Below are 18,440 nucleotides of genomic sequence, written 5' to 3' on the forward strand. Positions count from 1 at the left end.
CAAACTTTTTCCATATATTTACTCTTCCCAATGAACTTTAGAATTAACTTTTCATGTCCATAAAATGATCCTGGTCAGATTTTTATTGAGATTATTGAGTATACAGATTAACTTGGGGAGACTTGACAATTTTATAATGCTGAATCTTGCCATTCAGCAACATAGTACATATCTCCATTTATTCAGATTTTCTTTTATATATTTCAGCAGTTTTTTTTTCTGTACAATAATTTTTATTGCACCCTTTATAGATATCCATTTAACCTTTTAAATTTCTGGTTTTTCAGCAGTTTTATAATGTTCAGTATGTTGGTTTTATTTATTTCTTTTAAAATTACTCTAGACATTTAAAATACTTGCTGTTATAAATATTGGACCATGTTTTCCTTGTGCATTCTAATTGGCTATTGCAAATTTATAGAAAAGCTATTAATGTCATTGATTTAGTTCTCATAAACCCAAATTTATATAACAAATGGAATTTTAATTTCATAGGAAAAATTAATGTTTGAGTGGATTAATTTCTAGGCATGGTTGTGGAATAATTCCAAAACAATTTCAAATAAATCATTAAAAATCACATTTGAATGATAGTAGAGACAGACAGACATTATTACTTCATGTATATGTATGACTGCATGACCAGTGTGATCCTGCAATATGTATAATCAGAAAAATGAGAGATTACACTCTATTTATGTATGAGCTATCAAAATGTATAAATGCATTCTATTGTCTTGTACAACTAATTAGAACAAATAAAATCAAAAAAATTTTTAAGAAATCATATGTGGGCTGGGGTTGTAGCTCAGTGGTGGAGCGCTTGCCTAGCATGTGTGTTGTACTGTGTTCAGTTCTCAGCACTACATATACATAAGTAAAATAAAAGTCCATTGACAACTAAAAAATGAAAAAATCACATTATGATTCTACATAATTAATTATAGCTTTTTTCTTTTTATTCACTCTCACAGGTTATTATTAACTTGGTAGACCAGGCAGGAAGAGAGAAGGTTATTGGGGATGCTTACTTGAAACAAGTGCTGCTCTTCAACAACTCACAGCTCACTTATGTTTCCTTTGACTTCCATGAGCATTGGTAAGACACCTTCCTGAGCTCAGTTTTCAGCAGTTACAGTGGTACTCATAGATGCTAACACAAGGACTTAGTTTCTCTTCTCATTACTAGGAAGAAAAATTTCTGCTAAGCAAAGAATATCATTTGTTTTGATTTTCATATAGACCTTATTTTGGCTAAAAATTCTCAGTTAATTGTTCTAAAATAACAGAATTAAGAGTTCTATTTTTGCTTTGATCACACCAGTTGAAGAGCATTTCCTTTCTGCTTGGGTCTAGCCTAGCAACTAGCAGAAATAACAGAGCTTTCTTACTTAATCTTGTCATACTCTGTTAGTTACACTATGAACTAACTTTACTAGAATCTGCTCTGGAAAACAGCAATTGGTGCATCTTGTTGAAATTGTCTTTAATTTGTGTATTCTGAAAGCAAGGTGTTTTTGTTTTTGTTCTGTTGTTTTGGGGTTTTGTTTTATTTTTGTTTCACCATATTCCTGACTCTAACCTGGGTTAATTTTCCTAGATATTGGAGATTTGGTGGTGAAGGAAGCTTCTGAAATGTGTAATATGTTTCAGTGTTTTCTTTAGATGTGCTTTCTTTCATAATGCAGATTAGTTATAAACAGTGATAGAATTAGCTATGTAATAGATTGAGTAGTAACACATATACATATTGCTTTAATTTTTCCAAGATAAAATATCATATCCTAATTTTGTTTTTATTTTCTTTCTTTTGCCATGGATTTTAGTCGAGGAATGAAGTTTGAGAATGTTCAAACCCTAACAGATGCCATTTATGACATTATTCTTGACATGAAATGGTGTTGGTAGGTATTTTATAAGAAGGTATTCTGGCGCTAGGGATATAGCTCAGTGGGAGAGTGCTTGCCTAGTATGCACAAGGCCCTGAGTTCAATCCCCAGCACCACACACACACAAAAAAGGTATTGTACTAGACAAATTCTTGGTCATGTGAAATCATTTGTCTAGTACAACTAAACTTTAAAATAATAGCAGCATGATGAGAAAGCATTTTTGTTTTGTTTATTTTGCTTCCCAATTTCTGTTCTTTTCAAGACAATATTGTTGATCAGTAGGCAGTGTTAACTTTGAACAGGGAACAGATGTCAGGTGGTTGGGCAAAATGAAGTAAAATGCTCTGTACTGTTCTTGAAGGACATCCATTTATTCCTTTTCATGCTCTGTGGTACACATTTTCTCTTTCTCATCATCTCTACCATGGGAGAGAAGATTTAAAGTTACTGAATTTTCAGGTACTTCAAAATTAACAGAGAAGGAAAATTATTCTCAGTCTACCCAAGGTGGATGTAGGAAGAAAAAAAAAATTGGTTTAAAGGACAGGAAAGAACATTTGATTTGATTTTAAGACTAAACATGTGGCTAGAGAAATTGAGGAACAAGACGTGCTGCATGACTCCTCACTAGGCGATAAAGTAGGTTAGTCTGTTTCAGATAGTGTAGATGCATTTCTACTTGAATCAAAAGGGGAGGAAGGAGATGGTGTTACAAGTGCTCTCTGCTCTGCCTAGTAGTTATAGGACTTGAGGAAAAATCACTTCAGTTTTGCTGTTATCTAAAATGGGGATAATTTTGTCACTTCAAACCTATTGTGTATATTAACAATACTGTCTACAAAAGACTCAATATCCTGGCACACATAATGATATTCCAAGAACATTGCTAACTAGCGCTGCTCTGTTATTGTTATACTTTAAAGAATTGTGTTTTTTGAGCCTGTAGTCCCAATGGCTCAGGAGACTGAGGCAGGAAGATTGCAAGTTCAAAGCCAGCCTTAGCAAAAGTGAGGTGCTAAGCAACTCAGTGAGACCCTGTCTCTAAATAAAATACAAAATAGGGCTGGGGATGGGGCTCAGTGATCAAGTGTCCCTGAATTCAATACCCAGTACCCTCCACCAAAAAAAAAAATCATGTTTTTTGTAAAATGTGTTAAAGTATTTCAAATTGTAAAATAGTCCTATACTGTTTCTGAAAAGGGTTGATCAAGCTGGGGTAATATGTAAACAAGAAGGGATTTTTCGAGTTAATTGCATGGACTGTCTGGATCGTACCAATGTGGTCCAAGCTGCCATCGCACGAGTGGTCATGGAACAGCAGGTAATTTGGAGTCTATTCATTTCATTCTAAATAATCATCTTTAAGTGTTATCTTTTTCATGTGTAAATAAGCCGTGAAATCTTTTTTTTCCAAATTCCAGATGTTCTAGGGAACATTTATAAAATACAAACATCACTCTTGCATAAAACCTGAAAACCACAAACTTGCCAAGAAATAAGTTGTATAAAGTGGCTACCCTTCTATTCCTAGCCCTATGGGGTGGCAGCTGTTTCTTTCATTGTTTTCCATCATCTTTCTTACCTCAGTGTTCCTTTTTAGAACTTTTAGCCCTCCAACAGCCAAATAAGTCCCTGTATTACAAATTCCCAAAGTGAATGAATTTGAAAATTAAATCCCCAAAGTGAGCCAGGTATGCTGGTATATACCTGTAACCCCAACTACTCAGAAGGCTGAGGAAGGAGGAACTCAGTTCAGAGGCCAGCATGTGTGAGGCCCTGGGTTCATCCCCAGTACTGCGATAAGTAAATAATTCCCAAAATGAAAATACCCAGCATGGTTTCTAGATTTTTGTGTTTTGTTTTTCCTGATACAACCTTGTCACTGAACCTTTTTCTCTTATGTAGTGCTTGAACAGCCAGGCTTCTGAATCTGTTGTATCACATGCTAAGGTTTTGACTCCACCGTAGAACGTAAACCTCTCAAACCTGAGTCTTATCATCTTTTAATGAAAGTATTGATGTATAGGTTTGTTATGATGAGTAAATGAGATAACCTCATGTGAAAAAACTTGGAACCCCATCCCTAGAGTAGAATTCACATTTATTGGGCACTCACTACTCTGCTACTGTTAATATTATTGTTCCTTTGTGCTTTTCTGATAGTTTTACTTCATAGGCAAATTTAAAACAAAGAATTTAAAATATAATAGCGTGAGACTATACATTAAAAATTATAACAAATGCAAGAGGAGGTCCCTGATTCAAATTCCAGATAAACCCTGCCCCCTCCCCCAAATTATAATAAAACATTATTTCCTTATATTTATTCAACTATAGTAATTCATATCTGTCTTTTAACAGTGTTTTATTTTAAAATGTCAGAAAACATTTTTAAAATGTATGTCAGTATGTTTCCTTTTTCTAACAGTACTCATTTTATGCTATGGTTTTCAATCTAACAATGTGTTCGTTTTAGTTGAAGAAATTAGGTGTGATGCTCCCGGAGCAACCATTACCTGTAAAATGTAATCGAATCTACCAGATAATGTGGGCTAACAATGGTGACTCCATTAGCAGACAGTACGCTGGGACAGCTGCTCTGAAGGTAAGTATGTGCAGCAAGCATACGGATTGTTCTGTGGGACACAAGTTAGACTGTGATTTAAAATCAATTTTGTTTTTGAGAGAAAGGTGTCTAGACTGCAGATGATAGGTCTGTGTAGTTTATTCCTTTCTGGAATGTTTGACTAAGGCAGAGGGCATTCATTCACATTGCTGGAGCTGCCAGGTAATGTGACTCTAGCAGATTACCATCAGATCGGAGAGAGAGGTAGACTGAGGAGAGCATGTGCTGTTTCTGGAGGGGGCCAGTTCACTGTTGCCTTAGGAGGTCCTCTGTTGCCATATCTTTGTTTTTCAAGGGAGTCTAGAAATCTGGAATTTTATGTGAATGGATTTTAAAACTGTGTACAGATAAAACAAAGCATATCTACTGGCAGGATTTGGTCTCTATATTATACTTTGTCTTTGCTGAGTTTGAATCCCAAGCCTACCTCTTACTAGCTCTGTAACCTTGGATAAGTCACTTAGCTGCTGTCTCATTTGCAGTGAGTCTAGGCATATTGCAAAAGGTCATCATGGAATTATAGACTTGATGCTTGTAAGGACTTAGAACAGTCCTTGATACAAAATAAGTGCTGGAGAAGTACTTTATTATTTTCTATTGTTAAATGTCTTTTGATGATCCTACATAGTTAGTCTTCTTAGAATTTTAAGTGTAAATATAGTCTCTGGGAACCAAATGCTGTCCTTTGTGGGCAATAGGAAGTAGTCAAATTAGTTAAATTAGGTTTATGTTAATTTTCCTTCAAGGTAATAGTTCATCTCAGGATATTTCTTTTAACAAATTGTACTATCAAGGGCTTAACAAACACCTTTTTGGATGAATGATAAATATAAAAACTTTTTAATAATTGAGAGAAACTTTAGCTTTAGAAGTTCTTATATATTTTATTGTTTAAAGGATAATACTGCTTCCCTGCCCCCCAAACACTTTGATTTTAAAATTCTTTGGGATTCATGTTTATGCCTCTGTCTTCTGTAATACCTATTTGTTGCTATACAAGTATTCCCCAAGAATGGACTAACTGGGAGCATGGTCTTCTTAAATTGTCAGTTTGACGACAAGGCCTGTTTCATCTTGGCTAGAAATATTGGAATTGGAATGGGGAAAGAAAGAGAATATATCTTTCTTGCCTTAAGTGTAAGTTACTGTCTCTTTGTGGACCTACTCTGCCATGTTTGTTGTGAAAAACAAGAGAAACAAGAGAAGTCTAAATCTTTTTTGGATTTTTGTACATGCCAGTGAACAATGGAAACCCCTGGTCTTCCTTTCTACTCTTCTACATATATGCACACACTGGTTAAATCCTGTTATAGTAAATTCTAGGGAACTGTCCACATTTTCCAATATCAGAAATTTGGCTTTTGAATATTATACCAGTTTGAAGCTTGAAAATCTATTGTTTTGTTTTGGTATTAAGGACTGAACTCAGGGGCACTTGACCACTGAGCTACATCCCCAACCCTATTTTATATTTTATTTAGAGACAGGGTCTCACTGAGTTGCTTAGCACTTCACCATTGCTGAGGCTGGCTTTGAACTTGTGATCCTCCTGCCTCAGCCTCCTAAGCCGGTGGGATTACAGGTGTGTGCCACCATGCCTGGCAACATTTGTTATATTATTGATTTTGACCTATAAATTCTAGAAATTCTACAAATTACCAAGGAGGACTTTACCCTACAGTACCATCTAACTGAAAACTTGGTGCCATAAATAGCATATTTAATTATTTGATATCCTTGAATCAGTCAAATACTGATAAATAATTTAACTGCACTATTTGAAAATTATCAAAGTTATGATTTGGAAATTATAGAAGTCTTTAGCAATCTAGTCTTGAAATGAAAGTCTAAAATTGATTTTGAGAATATTCTTATATCTGAATAAATTGTCAAAATATCTTTCTTTGACAGGGTGACTTTACAAGAACTGGAGAAAGGAAATTAGCAGGAGTTATGAAAGATGGAGTTAATTCAGCCAATAGGTACTACCTTAATCGGTTTAAGGATGCTTATAGGCAAGCTGTTATAGGTAAGGAATATAACTGCTTTTTTTCCCCTCAAGATTTATTATTTTCTTTCCTCATTTTATTGTGTGACTAAAATTTTACATAAACCAACTTCATTAACGTAAATCATGTTTTGTAATATACTTGTGTTTCTATATTGAACATAAATAAATCAAATTCAAATTTTTATAATATTTAAAATTTGACAGATATTTTTGGCTGGAGCAACAAAAGAAACTATCTGTTTTCATACATATATGTCAGTTTGCTACTCCTGTAACATAAGGCAGAGTTGAAGCTCCTGGAGTGTGTAATAAGTTGCCTTAAAACCTCAACAACTGAAAACTGCATATTCTGTTTATTTTCCCATTACTCAAGGCTGAGTGGTGTAACCAGATAGTTTTGTTTTCCCATAAAGCATTTGTCTTATGTTCTTCTTGTGGACAAATACACATCTTCTTCCATAAACATGGCTCAACAAGTTACTAGAGTGCCATATTTGGAGAGCATCCTAACCAACTCATCAATACGTAGAAGAGGAAATGGGGAGGTAGATTGTACAATAAAGTATATGCATTATATTGACATATCTTTAATTTTCATAAAATTAGGGATTAAAAATGAGGATTTTTAAAGGAAAATTAAGGATTAGGGTACATGCAGTATGTTCTGGATTAGAATTGAATGCAACATCTTGAATTGAATGAGAATCTTTTTAACCCCCTCCTCTCTTTTCTTAACTTGATTTTTTTTTTAGCACACATGAAATACCAGGGTGGCCTAAACAGTAGTCAGTTAGGAATTAGAGAAATCTGGTATAAAGAAATTTGATTCATTTCCCAGAGATGGGAGTGGGGGTGGTACATGCTATGACTTGAGAATCTGATTTTTAACAGTTTATTCTAGGGGAGAAAAAGATACCTTTGCATCTAGTGGTTGATCTAGCAACTCAGTTATGTCATTGAGAACCCAGTTTCTGTCCTCCTTTTAATTCAGCCGTTCATCCCACCAGCTTTATCCTGATTCTGAAGCTGGTTTTCTTCAAGGTTTAGAGATAGAGGCCAGTAGCAGTTCTGATTTCTTGTTTCTGTTTGTAGGGCCAGTGATTCTTTCCCAGAAGCTATCTCAGGGCTCACTGTCCCACATTTCTTCATAGTGAATGGAATTGTAATGATTTATTAATGCTTCAGCAGCATGCCCCTTCAGGAGGAAGTCCTGAAGTTTGTCTATACTAATCTTTCACCACGTTTAAAATTTTTTTTTTTAGTATCAAGTCATAGGAGTTTTTTATATATTGGGTATACAGATTTACCAGATAAATGAGTTCTTTTTCACTTTCATGATAATGCCCTTTGAAACAAAAAGTTTTTAATTTTGATGATTGTCATATTTTTCTTTTGTTACTTATGATTTTGGTGCCATATCTAAAAATTCTTGCCTAGGCAAAGGTTATAAAGATTTATGTTTATGTGTTCTTCCTAGAGTTTTAGGTCTTATATTCTCTTTGTTTTTAAAAGCATATTTTAATAAACAAAGATGATAAAAGATATTAACACTTCCACCCTAGATTTGATGCAAGGCATTCCAGTGACAGAAGATCTTTATTCCATATTTACTAAGGAGAAAGAGCATGAAGCTTTGCATAAAGAAAATCAGAGAAGCCACCAGGAACTAATTAGTCAGCTCTTACAAAGTTACATGAAGTTACTACTGCCTGATGATGAGAAGTTCCACGGGGGCTGGGCCCTCATTGATTGTGACCCCAGGTGAGTTGAAATGGTGTCCTGGTGAGTAACCTCCTTGACCTGATATTGGTAAGTTGTCACAATTAATGCTAGCTGTGGGCATGGATGCATGGTGCATGGCAATTTTTAGTACAGGATGGTGCTAAGGTACTAAAATGCAAAATTAAGGGGGTGCTAAAAAACTCAGTAATGAAAGGAAATATTTTAATACAAATTTGATTTTTAAAAATTGATATTGGCCAGACTGGGGTTGTGACTCAGTGGCAGAGGTCTTGCCTGGCACATGTGAGGCACTGGGTTCGATTCTCAGCATCACATATAAACAAATAAAGGTTGATTGCAACTAAAAAAATATTTTAAAAAAATTGATGTTGGCCAACTGCAGCCTGCAGCTGACAGTGTGGGTTCTCCCTCGCCATCTCCAGAGTCTTAAGTTTATTGTATCCATGCACATAAGTGAGTGCAACAAAATACAAGCGATGCGTTTTATTTTTATCGAATGCAAAGTGGTCCTAGCCTTTCATAAAATAAATAGGCCAACTAATACTTGACATTTTTTAAACAAAAAGCATCCAGTTTCAAGTGGTTCTTCAAAATATCTTGAATAGCAGACTCTAAATTGATCTACCAAATTGAATGCTTGCTTTTAGACTGAAATCTAAAATGATAATCTTCAATATTATAAATCAGAAACATTTTAGGAAATTTTAGGCCAACCTCTGAGAATAAAACATTCAAGATTTTATCTTACACATTTCATGTATTTTTAATAAAAGGGACATTAAAATATGCTTGAAAATATAATCAAATGAAGATAGTATTTATATCTATATAAGTGACATTGACTTCATAGACAAACCTTCCATGACTTTAACCTTATAGAAGATTTCATTTTGATAATAAGTACTGTATATATGGATAGAATTTGTGTACCTTTAAAGTGAGATGAGGTTTTCCTCACATGCCTCAGCAAAGAATTTGTGTTCTTTTAAGCCATTTGTTAAAAAACAAAACAAAATAAAATTATATATATGTGTGTGTGTGTGTGTGTATATCTTGGTACCAAAAATAAATTTTAAAAACACACACACACACATTTTTATTTTTTTGTAATAGGGATTGAACCTACTGTAATAGCCACTGAACCACATCCCTAGCCTCTTTTTTAAAAATTTTTTTTTATTTTAAGACGGGACCTCCTCAAGTTGCTGAGGATGGCTTTGAACTTGCAGTCTTCCTGCCTCAGCCTCCAAGTTGCTGGGATTACAGGCATGCACCACCATGCTTGGCTTGTTTAACATATTTTGATTCATGTACTTAAGTTGTTTTTCTAAAAAGGAGCGATCTAGTTTAATGCAGCACAGAAAAAATAGTATTTTTAATTCTCACTCAGAAATACTGCATGCATGGGGCTGGAGTTGTGGCTTGGTGGTAGAGCACTTGCCTGGCATGCGTGAGGCCCTGGGTTCAATCCTCAGCACCATGTATAAATAAATAAATAAAATAAAAGATCCACTAACAACTAAAATAAATATTTTAAAAAAAGAAATACTGCAGGCATCACATTTGCATTTTGCTTGAGTTTTAACCGTGTACTTCAATTTTTTTAAAGGTGTCAATCTTATTTAAAGTATTTTCTTGGGCTGTGGTTGTGGCTCAGTTGTAGGGCCCTTGCCTGGCATATGTGAGGCACTGAGTTTGATTCTCAGCACCACATATAAATAAATAAAAATAAAGGTCCATCAACAACTTAAAAAAAATTAAAGTATTTTTGTTTCTATTTTGGGATAGTTGAAATTGGGGAAAATCAAAAGGTTTATTTCTCCTCCTCTTCCTTTTTTTTTTTTTTTTTTTTTTGGTGGTGCTGGGGATTGAACTCAGGGCCTTGTGAACTCTAAGGAAGCACTCTACTGCTGAGCTACATCCCTAGCCCAAGAGGTTTATTTCATAATGGCTACTATTTTATAGGGTCATGTACATCTAATTTGATTTCCAATCCTGTAATCACTTAATTACTTTTGTGTGTGTGTGTGTTGGTGCTTGTGATCAAACCCAGGGCTTTATGAATCCTAAATAAATACTATGACTGAATTACCTTATCCAAATTCTATAAATCTTGTAGAAAGTTGGTATCCTGTAAGGAGTATTAAAAATGTAAAGTATGTATAACTATGTTATTTAAATGAAGCTTGCAACAAAATTTGGATAACAGTGCTTTATTAAGAGTCATTAGATGGGCTGGGGAGATAGCTCAGCTGGTAGAGTGCTTGCCTTGCAAGCACAAGGCCCTGAGTTCGATCCCCAGTACCGCAAAAAAACTAAGGAAAAAAAAAGTCCTTAGAAGCCTTTTGGAAGGTTCATGAAAATACTGATAACTTGTAACAACTGGAATCATGAAAATAATGGTGAAATAAGAATTGTCTTGTTGGCTCAGGTCTTTAAAAAAGTCACTGTTGCATAATTAGAGTTTAAAAATCTCTTGAATTCTCAGCTTTCAAATATTTATCCCTTAGGAATACAATTGTGTTGCATTTCTTCTTTAATATGATATGAAATACTTTTTTTTTTCCTAATTTTTAACTTTGACCCCTTTCCAATGCATATAGTTATGCTCCTCATTCCCCTTTAGTCCTGCAATAAAATTTGGCTTTCTGATAACAGGGAACTAGTAATTGTCTTCTGCTCATCTTTGATTAAAGCTCCTGGTGTTGAAGAAAAGCTTGTTACTGATAACAAAGGGTAGATAGCAAGGGTCACAGTATCCTTTTCCTTTCCTTTTTACTGTATTTAGGCTATACAGATGGGGAGTCATTTCCTCCAAAATAGAGCCCAATCTTCTTTCACTGCAAATTAAGGTGAAACACACAAATTTAATGCATTTATCAGGTTTTTTGAAAGTGGTACTACCCCCATCAATGTATGTTTCCATATAGTTTTACATTTCATGATAGACAAGGCAGTCTTTAAGTTCATTTTTTTTGTTGTTGTTGTTTCTTTTTGGGTACCAGGGATTAAATTCAGGGGTACTAGACCACTGAGCCATGTCCCCAGCCCTAGTTTGTATTTTATTTAGAGACAGGGTCTTACTGAGTTGCTTAGTGCCTTGCTTTTGCTGAGGCTGGCTTTGAACTTGCAATCCTCCTGCCTCAGCCTCCTGAGCCTCTGGGATTACAGGCATGCACCACCACATTTATTCTGTCCTTACTGCTGCCTTGTTTGTAGGACTTCTGTGTCTGGCAGTTACAGCCAGGGGAATAGTGATCTCTCTCTACTCATTAAGCCATAGGATACTTCATGCTTGTAACTGGGTCACTATGGTCTTAGGCTGAGCTTTTTGTTGAATTGGCCTTTTAGTTATATTTTTCTTCTTGTTTTACTCTTTCATTCTTTTGTTTTAGGGCATATTCAGGTGTGGGCCTCTTGCTGAGTCTCCTTACTAGGTTCCACTTTGTCCTCACATACCCTTCTCTTCCTCAGATGTTATTACATGATGTATTTGGTCTCTAAATTTTTCTTAGATGGTTGGTTATCAAGTGATTGCAAGAGTATCCTTTGCCTTTTTAATTTGCCAAAGCCTCTACTGCCATCCTCATTCTCATCTTCTCGTGTACAGAATAGACCCATCCGTATCAGAGTCATTGGTAACTCTTTGACCTTTGGAATACTGAAAGATTCTGGATCTCCTATCAACCCAAGAATCATCTGCTGAGGTGCTTCCTTCCCTGTCTTACTGTGAAAGTTTGTATTTTCTCCACTAACATGCAGTCAGTGCCTGATGGTTCTATTTGTTAGCTTTTTGATCCAGAGAAGAAGCTGCCTCATGTCTAAGGCAGAGGTGTGAGGGGAGTCCCATTGCTAACCAGGACAACATCAGTGTCTGAGGGAATGATATGTTGATTTTCAAGGCACTGCAGCTAAAGTTTGAGACTCTCCAGAAGTATCTCCTCTAAGGCTGACTATGTAAGACTGGTTGTGTCTCATAATGGTTGAAGCACTGGCCGCATGTCAGGTTTTTGGGTCTTTGTGGGTTCCTGTTGTTACTGTTTTCCTGGAAACTGCTTTTTTTGAAGCTTTGGGATAGGATGAGGTGGATGGGCCGATACTTTGGATCTGGTGGCTTCTCAGATCATGTTTTAGCTTATTGGCTAGGATAGGAGGACAGGGTCTGCCTACCAGAAGTCTTGATATTTCTTTTTAATGGAAGGCACTAAATCACTGTGTGGCTTTTGCCAACATGAGCCCCTTTTGGAGGCCCAGGAGAATTTGGGGCTTAGGTTTGGGATTTGGCTTAGGATGGAGTAGAGCAGAAACTACCAGCGTCTGACTTATTTTCAGTGTTCTTTTCTGCCTTCCTGCCCCCCATAAGATGGTACTTTTTCATTTGTAGACCCATTACCTCTTTCAGATTATTACTACAATTTCCTTGAAGGTAGGTTACTCTCCAGTGGGTTTCATGTGTCCATTTGTCTCTTCAAAGTTAACAGTTAAAATGTCCATCTTGATTAAAAAATTAAGAACGCCTATGCTGGGCACAGTGGCACATGCTTGTAATCCCAGCGGCTAAAGAGGCTGAAGCAGGAAGATTGCAAGTTCAAAGCCAGCTTCAGCAATTTAGCAAGACCCTCTCTCAAAATAAAACAGATAAAAAGGACTGGGGATGTGGATCAGTGCTTAAGTGCCTCTGGGTTCAATTCCCAGTACACAAAATAAAGAATTCCTTATTAATACCTCTGTAATATATCTTACTGATATCATTCTTTTTGATACTACTACAGTTTTTAAAAATTTTGCCACTGGTATTTTTCTTTCATTTTTCTTGCCAATATTTTCTTGATGGTGTAGTTTATCCCTTTCTCTCGATGAGAGATGTTTGGAAACCTGCTCTTGAGTTGTGTTCTATAGAACCTTTGTAGTCCATCAGCTGAGTTGGGAGATAAGAACCCAGAATTGGCCACCCCCAGTGGAAGATGAAGTAGCTCTGGGTGTGGCTTTAGGGCCTGAATCCACAGCGGGTAGAGGGCTCAACCATTTATACTTGGGGTTTCAGCAGTCACCATGTGTCTGCCGCTTCACCCATCCACTCCTGAACTTGTTTTTTTTTTAAACACTATATAATTCATGTCATATAATTCACCTATTCAATGCACAACTCAGTGTTTTTTTATATAGTATATTCAGAGTTGTATAACCATCAGCACAGTTATTTTTAAGATATTTTCATCACTACAAAGAGAAGCCCCATACTCTTTAATCACTTCCCTGTTCCCCCAGGTCCCAGTCAAGCCACCATGAATCTTCTTCTGTCTCTTGGGATTTGCCCATTGTTGACAATTTATATAAGTGGAATAATACCTTTTGGGACTGGCTGATTTAATTTAGCACGTTTTCCAGGATAAATCCACATTGTGACATAAACTTCATTTTTTAAAGTAACTGAATAGTATTCCGTTGTATGGATATACTACATTTTATTCTTTCTTTTGTTCACAACTTTTGGATTATCTTCATATTTTGGCTATTATAATGTTGCAATGAACATTTTTATACAAGCTTTTGTTTGAGCATGTTTTCAGTTCATTTAAGTGTGTATTTTGGCATAAAATTGCCAAATCATTTGGTAATTCCGTTTAACTTTTGAGAAGCTGCCAAAATATTTTCCACAGTGGCTGTGCTACTTCATACTCCCACCAGCATGTATGAAGGTTCCAATTTCTCCAGACTTGACCCATACTTATTTTCCTTTTTTTTTTTTTTTTAAGTGTCATCCTAGTGTATTTGAAGTATGGTATCATTGTAGCTTTGATTTGCATTTCCCTAATGACAAATGTTAACTTTTTTTTCTTGTGCTTGTTGGCTCTTTTTGTATCTGGCTTGGAAAAAATATTACTCAAATCCATCGCCTATTTTTAAATAGTAAAATTTATATTTTTATTGAGTTGTAAATAAAGATTTACCAAGATCTGGGCTGGGATCAAGTCAGGCAAATAAGGGAGGATTGTGCAAATGTAGAAGCCGATACTGTCTTTAATTTTTTGATGTCTTGTTCATCATATTTTTGCAATAATTTTGATTTTTAAGAGTTTTGCACTAATACGGTATCCTGTGATTTTCTTGGCACCCCTTAATTATGCGCGAGACAGTGCCTCCTTTGCCAAACCGCAATCCCTGCCGCAGCACAGTTGCGGTATGCAGTGGCTGGCTGGAGACAGGGGGCTGTGGTGCCCTTCCTCCTGGACCCTGCAGGAGCTGTCCAGCGTAACGGGGCCTTCTCACACAGCCCCTGCATGTAAGGGGCAGACCTCTCAGACCTTTTGTGTCCTTTCCCGCCATCTCCCTTCCCGCCCACAGTTGTTGCAGCAGTCTGGTGAGGGTGGGAAAGAGGATCTTAAATTTGAAAGGACACGAAGGGGGGCGGGGAACTGTAGATGGGCCCTCCAGCTTCTCCACAAAGCCAAGTGTCTGTTCCAGCTCTATTGAGCTCGCCCTCTGGACACCCAAGGCAGCTGCCCCTACCAGGTTTCGCTGAGTGATTAGCCACGGAGCACCCACTGTCCATCAGGTCCCTTGTTGCTGGGTCAGTTGCGGCCGTGGTCCCCCGCCCCGCGACCGTTGCAAAGGCGCGAGCCAAGTATCGCGGGAGCCGACCACCCGGCGCCCCTCCCCCACCGGGCTGGGGTCTGTGCCCTCCAGGGAGGGCGCTGGATGCGCAGAGCAAGGCGCGCATGCGCACTGCCAACCAGCCGCGGACGGAAGTGGGCGGCCGGAAGCCAGACGTGTCCCCTGGGCGTGACTTGGCGCGGCCGCATCGCAGTTGCCGCATTCTCCGCATTTGCTGCAGGCGCGAGGTTGGGTGCAGGTGGCTTTGACTCAGAGCTTCGAGGCATCGACGGACAGACGGACGGACGGACCGACTGACGATGCCGCGCTCCCACCGGCCTCCTCCAACCGCGCAGCGGGCTGCCGCCGCTAATGCTGCGGAGCCCAAGTCTGACGGCGTTCTGGCCATGACTTTCAAGATTTTTCTCCTTTTTGCAGGACTTATGGTTAAAGTTCCTGTGGGGTTGTATTTTTCCTGTAAATTACTTCTTTTTCAGAGTCTGATGTTAATGTCCCCTGAAGACAGCGCCTTCTACGCGACCATTGTCGCGGTGGTCGGGCTGCATGTGGTGCTGGCGATTTTTGTCTTCATAGTGTGGAAGGAGGGTTTGCCTCAGTGGCGGGAAAACAAAAATGAGTAGAGCAGCTTCCTCGGGCTGCAGACGTGGGGGGTGGGGAAGCACCTAAGGGGTCTTTCTTTTTCTTTCTTGTTCGTATTAAACGTGGCTTTTTTTTTTTTTTAAGGGGGAGGGTGGGTGGGGAGGGAAATTAAGTATTTACTGCAGCTAAGACTTCAGTAAAAATGCGGGTGGGGGGAGGGCCGACATTTTTCGACCGCCTGTTACGTGCCAAGTGCTTTTCATTAAGGACATAATGTTTTTGACTGAGGATCATGTTTGCCTGATGTAAATATTAATGCCAAAATAGGAAGATAGGATGAAAGTAACACTAATTACTAGGAGTAGAATTTATTTCATATTAAAATATGTGTCGTGATGTAATTTTTATGGCTTGGCTCAAGCAACAATTTTCTGAATGCACGTAAGTATAGATGCATAAAATTAAATTGCATTTTGCCGTGTTACTCGGTGTTATTCTCAATGAAGCTCCTTGGATCGTTGAATATGTGGTTTTCTTTTTCCCATTAATTGGTTAATGCTCAAATTTTGGCTCTTAGAATCAGCTTGTTTCATTGGGTTCTGACCTCTTACCCTGTTCTTCACTCCGTTGGGCGAAAATTGAGGTGCATTTGTTGTTCAGATTGCTAGTCATGCTGCAACAAGGTGCTGCGGATGTGGAAGACTGCAGTTCAAGATGTTAGTAAACCCGCAGTAGCGTTAAACAATGACCTCATTCTTACGCAGATTAAGTAGTTCCAGCCACAAATGTTTTTTCCCTATTGTTTTCCATTTACTTTTCCATTGGCATTTTGATAAGGTCTGGAGATTTAGTTATGAAATCTTGAGACAGAAATGTCCACTCTTCCAATGGAATTTGGAGACCGGGTACGGGAATGCAGATTAACTTCCACCTTTTGTTGGAAATGCTGTTGATGTTAAGATAATATTCTCATTTGAGTTCACATTCTTCCTACTATTTGTCAATAATTTGTAGATTTTATACTTTGACCATTTCCTTATTAATTTTACAATGATGTACATTTTACTGTAATTTTGGTTTCATGGTCCATCAACATTCATCTTGTTTGTAACTTGTATTTTGAGACTTAGTTGTTCAATAGTGAAAAAATAGAATGTAGCTTGAATTTGTTCCGTTTTTGCACATAAATATTTGTGTAAAACTCTTTGAAAATATGTATTCTACAGAAGTGTAAAATACCCTAAATGTGCAGTGTTATTTTGAATGTTAGATGATGAGGTAATCTACGATTCCTCTCAATCTTAGGTTTTTCTATCTTCCCACTAACCGCCTACCAACTCCCCCTCCCCCAATTATCCTCTTTCCCCTGAGAACTCCTCCCTCTCCCCTTTTCTGGCTCCCTCTTTTTGGGGAAGGGACTTCTCAGATCCAGACCTCCTTTCCACCTCCCCGATTTCCCAAATCTTTTTTCTTATTGTTTTAAATTTTTCCAAATGCATTAATTGCATTACATTTAACTCCAGAATTATAACTGGTTTGGTTATCTTTTGTAATAAGTGACTCTACTGTAAGAATTACGCTTGGCCAAAAATGTAGATGAAAATATTTAATTACTTGTGTCATGTTTGTTTAGCCTCATTGATGCTACTCACAGAGATGTGGATGTGCTGTTACTGCTTTCTAACTCTGCCTACTACGTGGCCTAGTAAGTTGCTTTGTTTGTTTTGAGCTTTCAGTTTTTTTTTTTTTTAATTTGAATAAATTTTTTTTTAGAATTCATAGCAAAAATATTTAAAGAATATGGTTTTATTACAAATTTCATTGAAGTCTTTTATCACCCTGAAAAATTTAAGAATTATTCATGTTTTTTAAGAGTCACACTGTTCTTTTAGCTTAGTAGTATTACCTGTATATCTCCCACATCTTCATATACTCTATTTTTTATTGTTATTGGCCATATATCATTTTTTGTATCACTATACCGTAGTAAGCATTTTCCCTATTGTTAGGTATCGAATTACCTCCAGATTTTTGCTGTTGTGAATGATGGCAGCTATTCATGTACAGATAAATTGTGCCTGTGTGCACATACCAGTTTCTGTTTGGTTAAAAGGAGTCATGAAATTATGTGATTTTGTGATTCATTGTCAGATCCATCCCCAGAAAGACTTATCAGTTAACAATGCCAGTAGCAAAATAAAAGTATTTGTTTTCTCATACTTTACCAGAATTGAATTTTAATTTATATTTTCTAAGTAAATAGTCACTTACTTTTGGCTTTGTTTGAATTATTTTTTAGTCATCATTCCAGATGCCTGTTGGTATAGATCACATGGAATTTTCATTCTTGATTTAGGATATAGGATTTATCTGCTGTATTATTTCTAAATAGTTTTTAGTGTTTTGCCTTCATTTTAGGTTAGGTTTTAGATTTTGTTTTATAAAACTTTTTGTAAAACAAAGTTTTTTTTGCCTTATAATTGGTTTCTTTTTTAGTGTAAGATCTATAAACCAATATTTTTTTTAGCTGTTAAACTATATATGTTATTCTTGTTTAGTGTTGAAAATATTTATTATGTTTAACTCTACTCCAGACGATATTGTACGGGGGAAGATTTTATTTTAACTGCATGTAGTAGTTTGGTAGTTACATTTCAGCCAACAAGCCAAATATGCCTTTGATTGTAATCCTCTTTTTACTCTCTCTTCCTAGTTATGATGATGAAGTTGATAAAGTAAACCAGTATCAACGACTGAGTCTAGAAGACCTGGAAAAAATAGAAATAGGTAAATTTTAACATACTAACCAACTCAGAATTGAACACTTGCTTCCAAGTGTAGGTCAGATTATTTTAAGTGACTGGTACGGTATCTGTTAGAAACCAGAAGGGGCTATTTCAAGTAGTCTTTGTCTTCCGACTTCTTTCTAGTCTTAGAGGGTAGTGATAGATACCGTCTGATAATAGTAACTGGG

The 18,440-nt window shown here is 36.9% G+C and overlaps 1 protein-coding gene across 6 annotated transcripts in view; it reads left to right on the forward strand.

Moving 5' to 3' along the window:
* Inpp5f (inositol polyphosphate-5-phosphatase F) overlaps positions 1 to 18,440 on the forward strand; it is an 82,280-nt gene that overhangs the window by 58,737 nt on the left and 5,103 nt on the right. For 3 of the 6 annotated variants that reach the window (XM_047551913.1, XM_047551910.1, XM_047551912.1), the window contains 8 exons: positions 975 to 1,099; positions 1,827 to 1,904; positions 3,093 to 3,213; positions 4,369 to 4,497; positions 6,430 to 6,547; positions 8,092 to 8,290; positions 17,100 to 17,171; positions 18,180 to 18,253. In XM_047551913.1, the coding sequence (XP_047407869.1) occupies positions 975 to 1,099; positions 1,827 to 1,904; positions 3,093 to 3,213; positions 4,369 to 4,497; positions 6,430 to 6,547; positions 8,092 to 8,290; positions 17,100 to 17,171; positions 18,180 to 18,253 (916 nt within the window). Of the gene's footprint in view, positions 1 to 974; positions 1,100 to 1,826; positions 1,905 to 3,092; positions 3,214 to 4,368; positions 4,498 to 6,429; positions 6,548 to 8,091; positions 8,291 to 15,665; positions 15,908 to 17,099; positions 17,172 to 18,179; positions 18,254 to 18,440 lie in introns of those variants that run through there. The other 3 variants (XM_047551911.1, XM_047551914.1, XR_007108655.1) reach the window with 3 other exon arrangements.

Source organism: Sciurus carolinensis, chromosome 5, assembly GCF_902686445.1.
Source record: "Sciurus carolinensis chromosome 5, mSciCar1.2, whole genome shotgun sequence".
Lineage (NCBI taxonomy): Eukaryota > Metazoa > Chordata > Mammalia > Rodentia > Sciuridae > Sciurus > Sciurus carolinensis.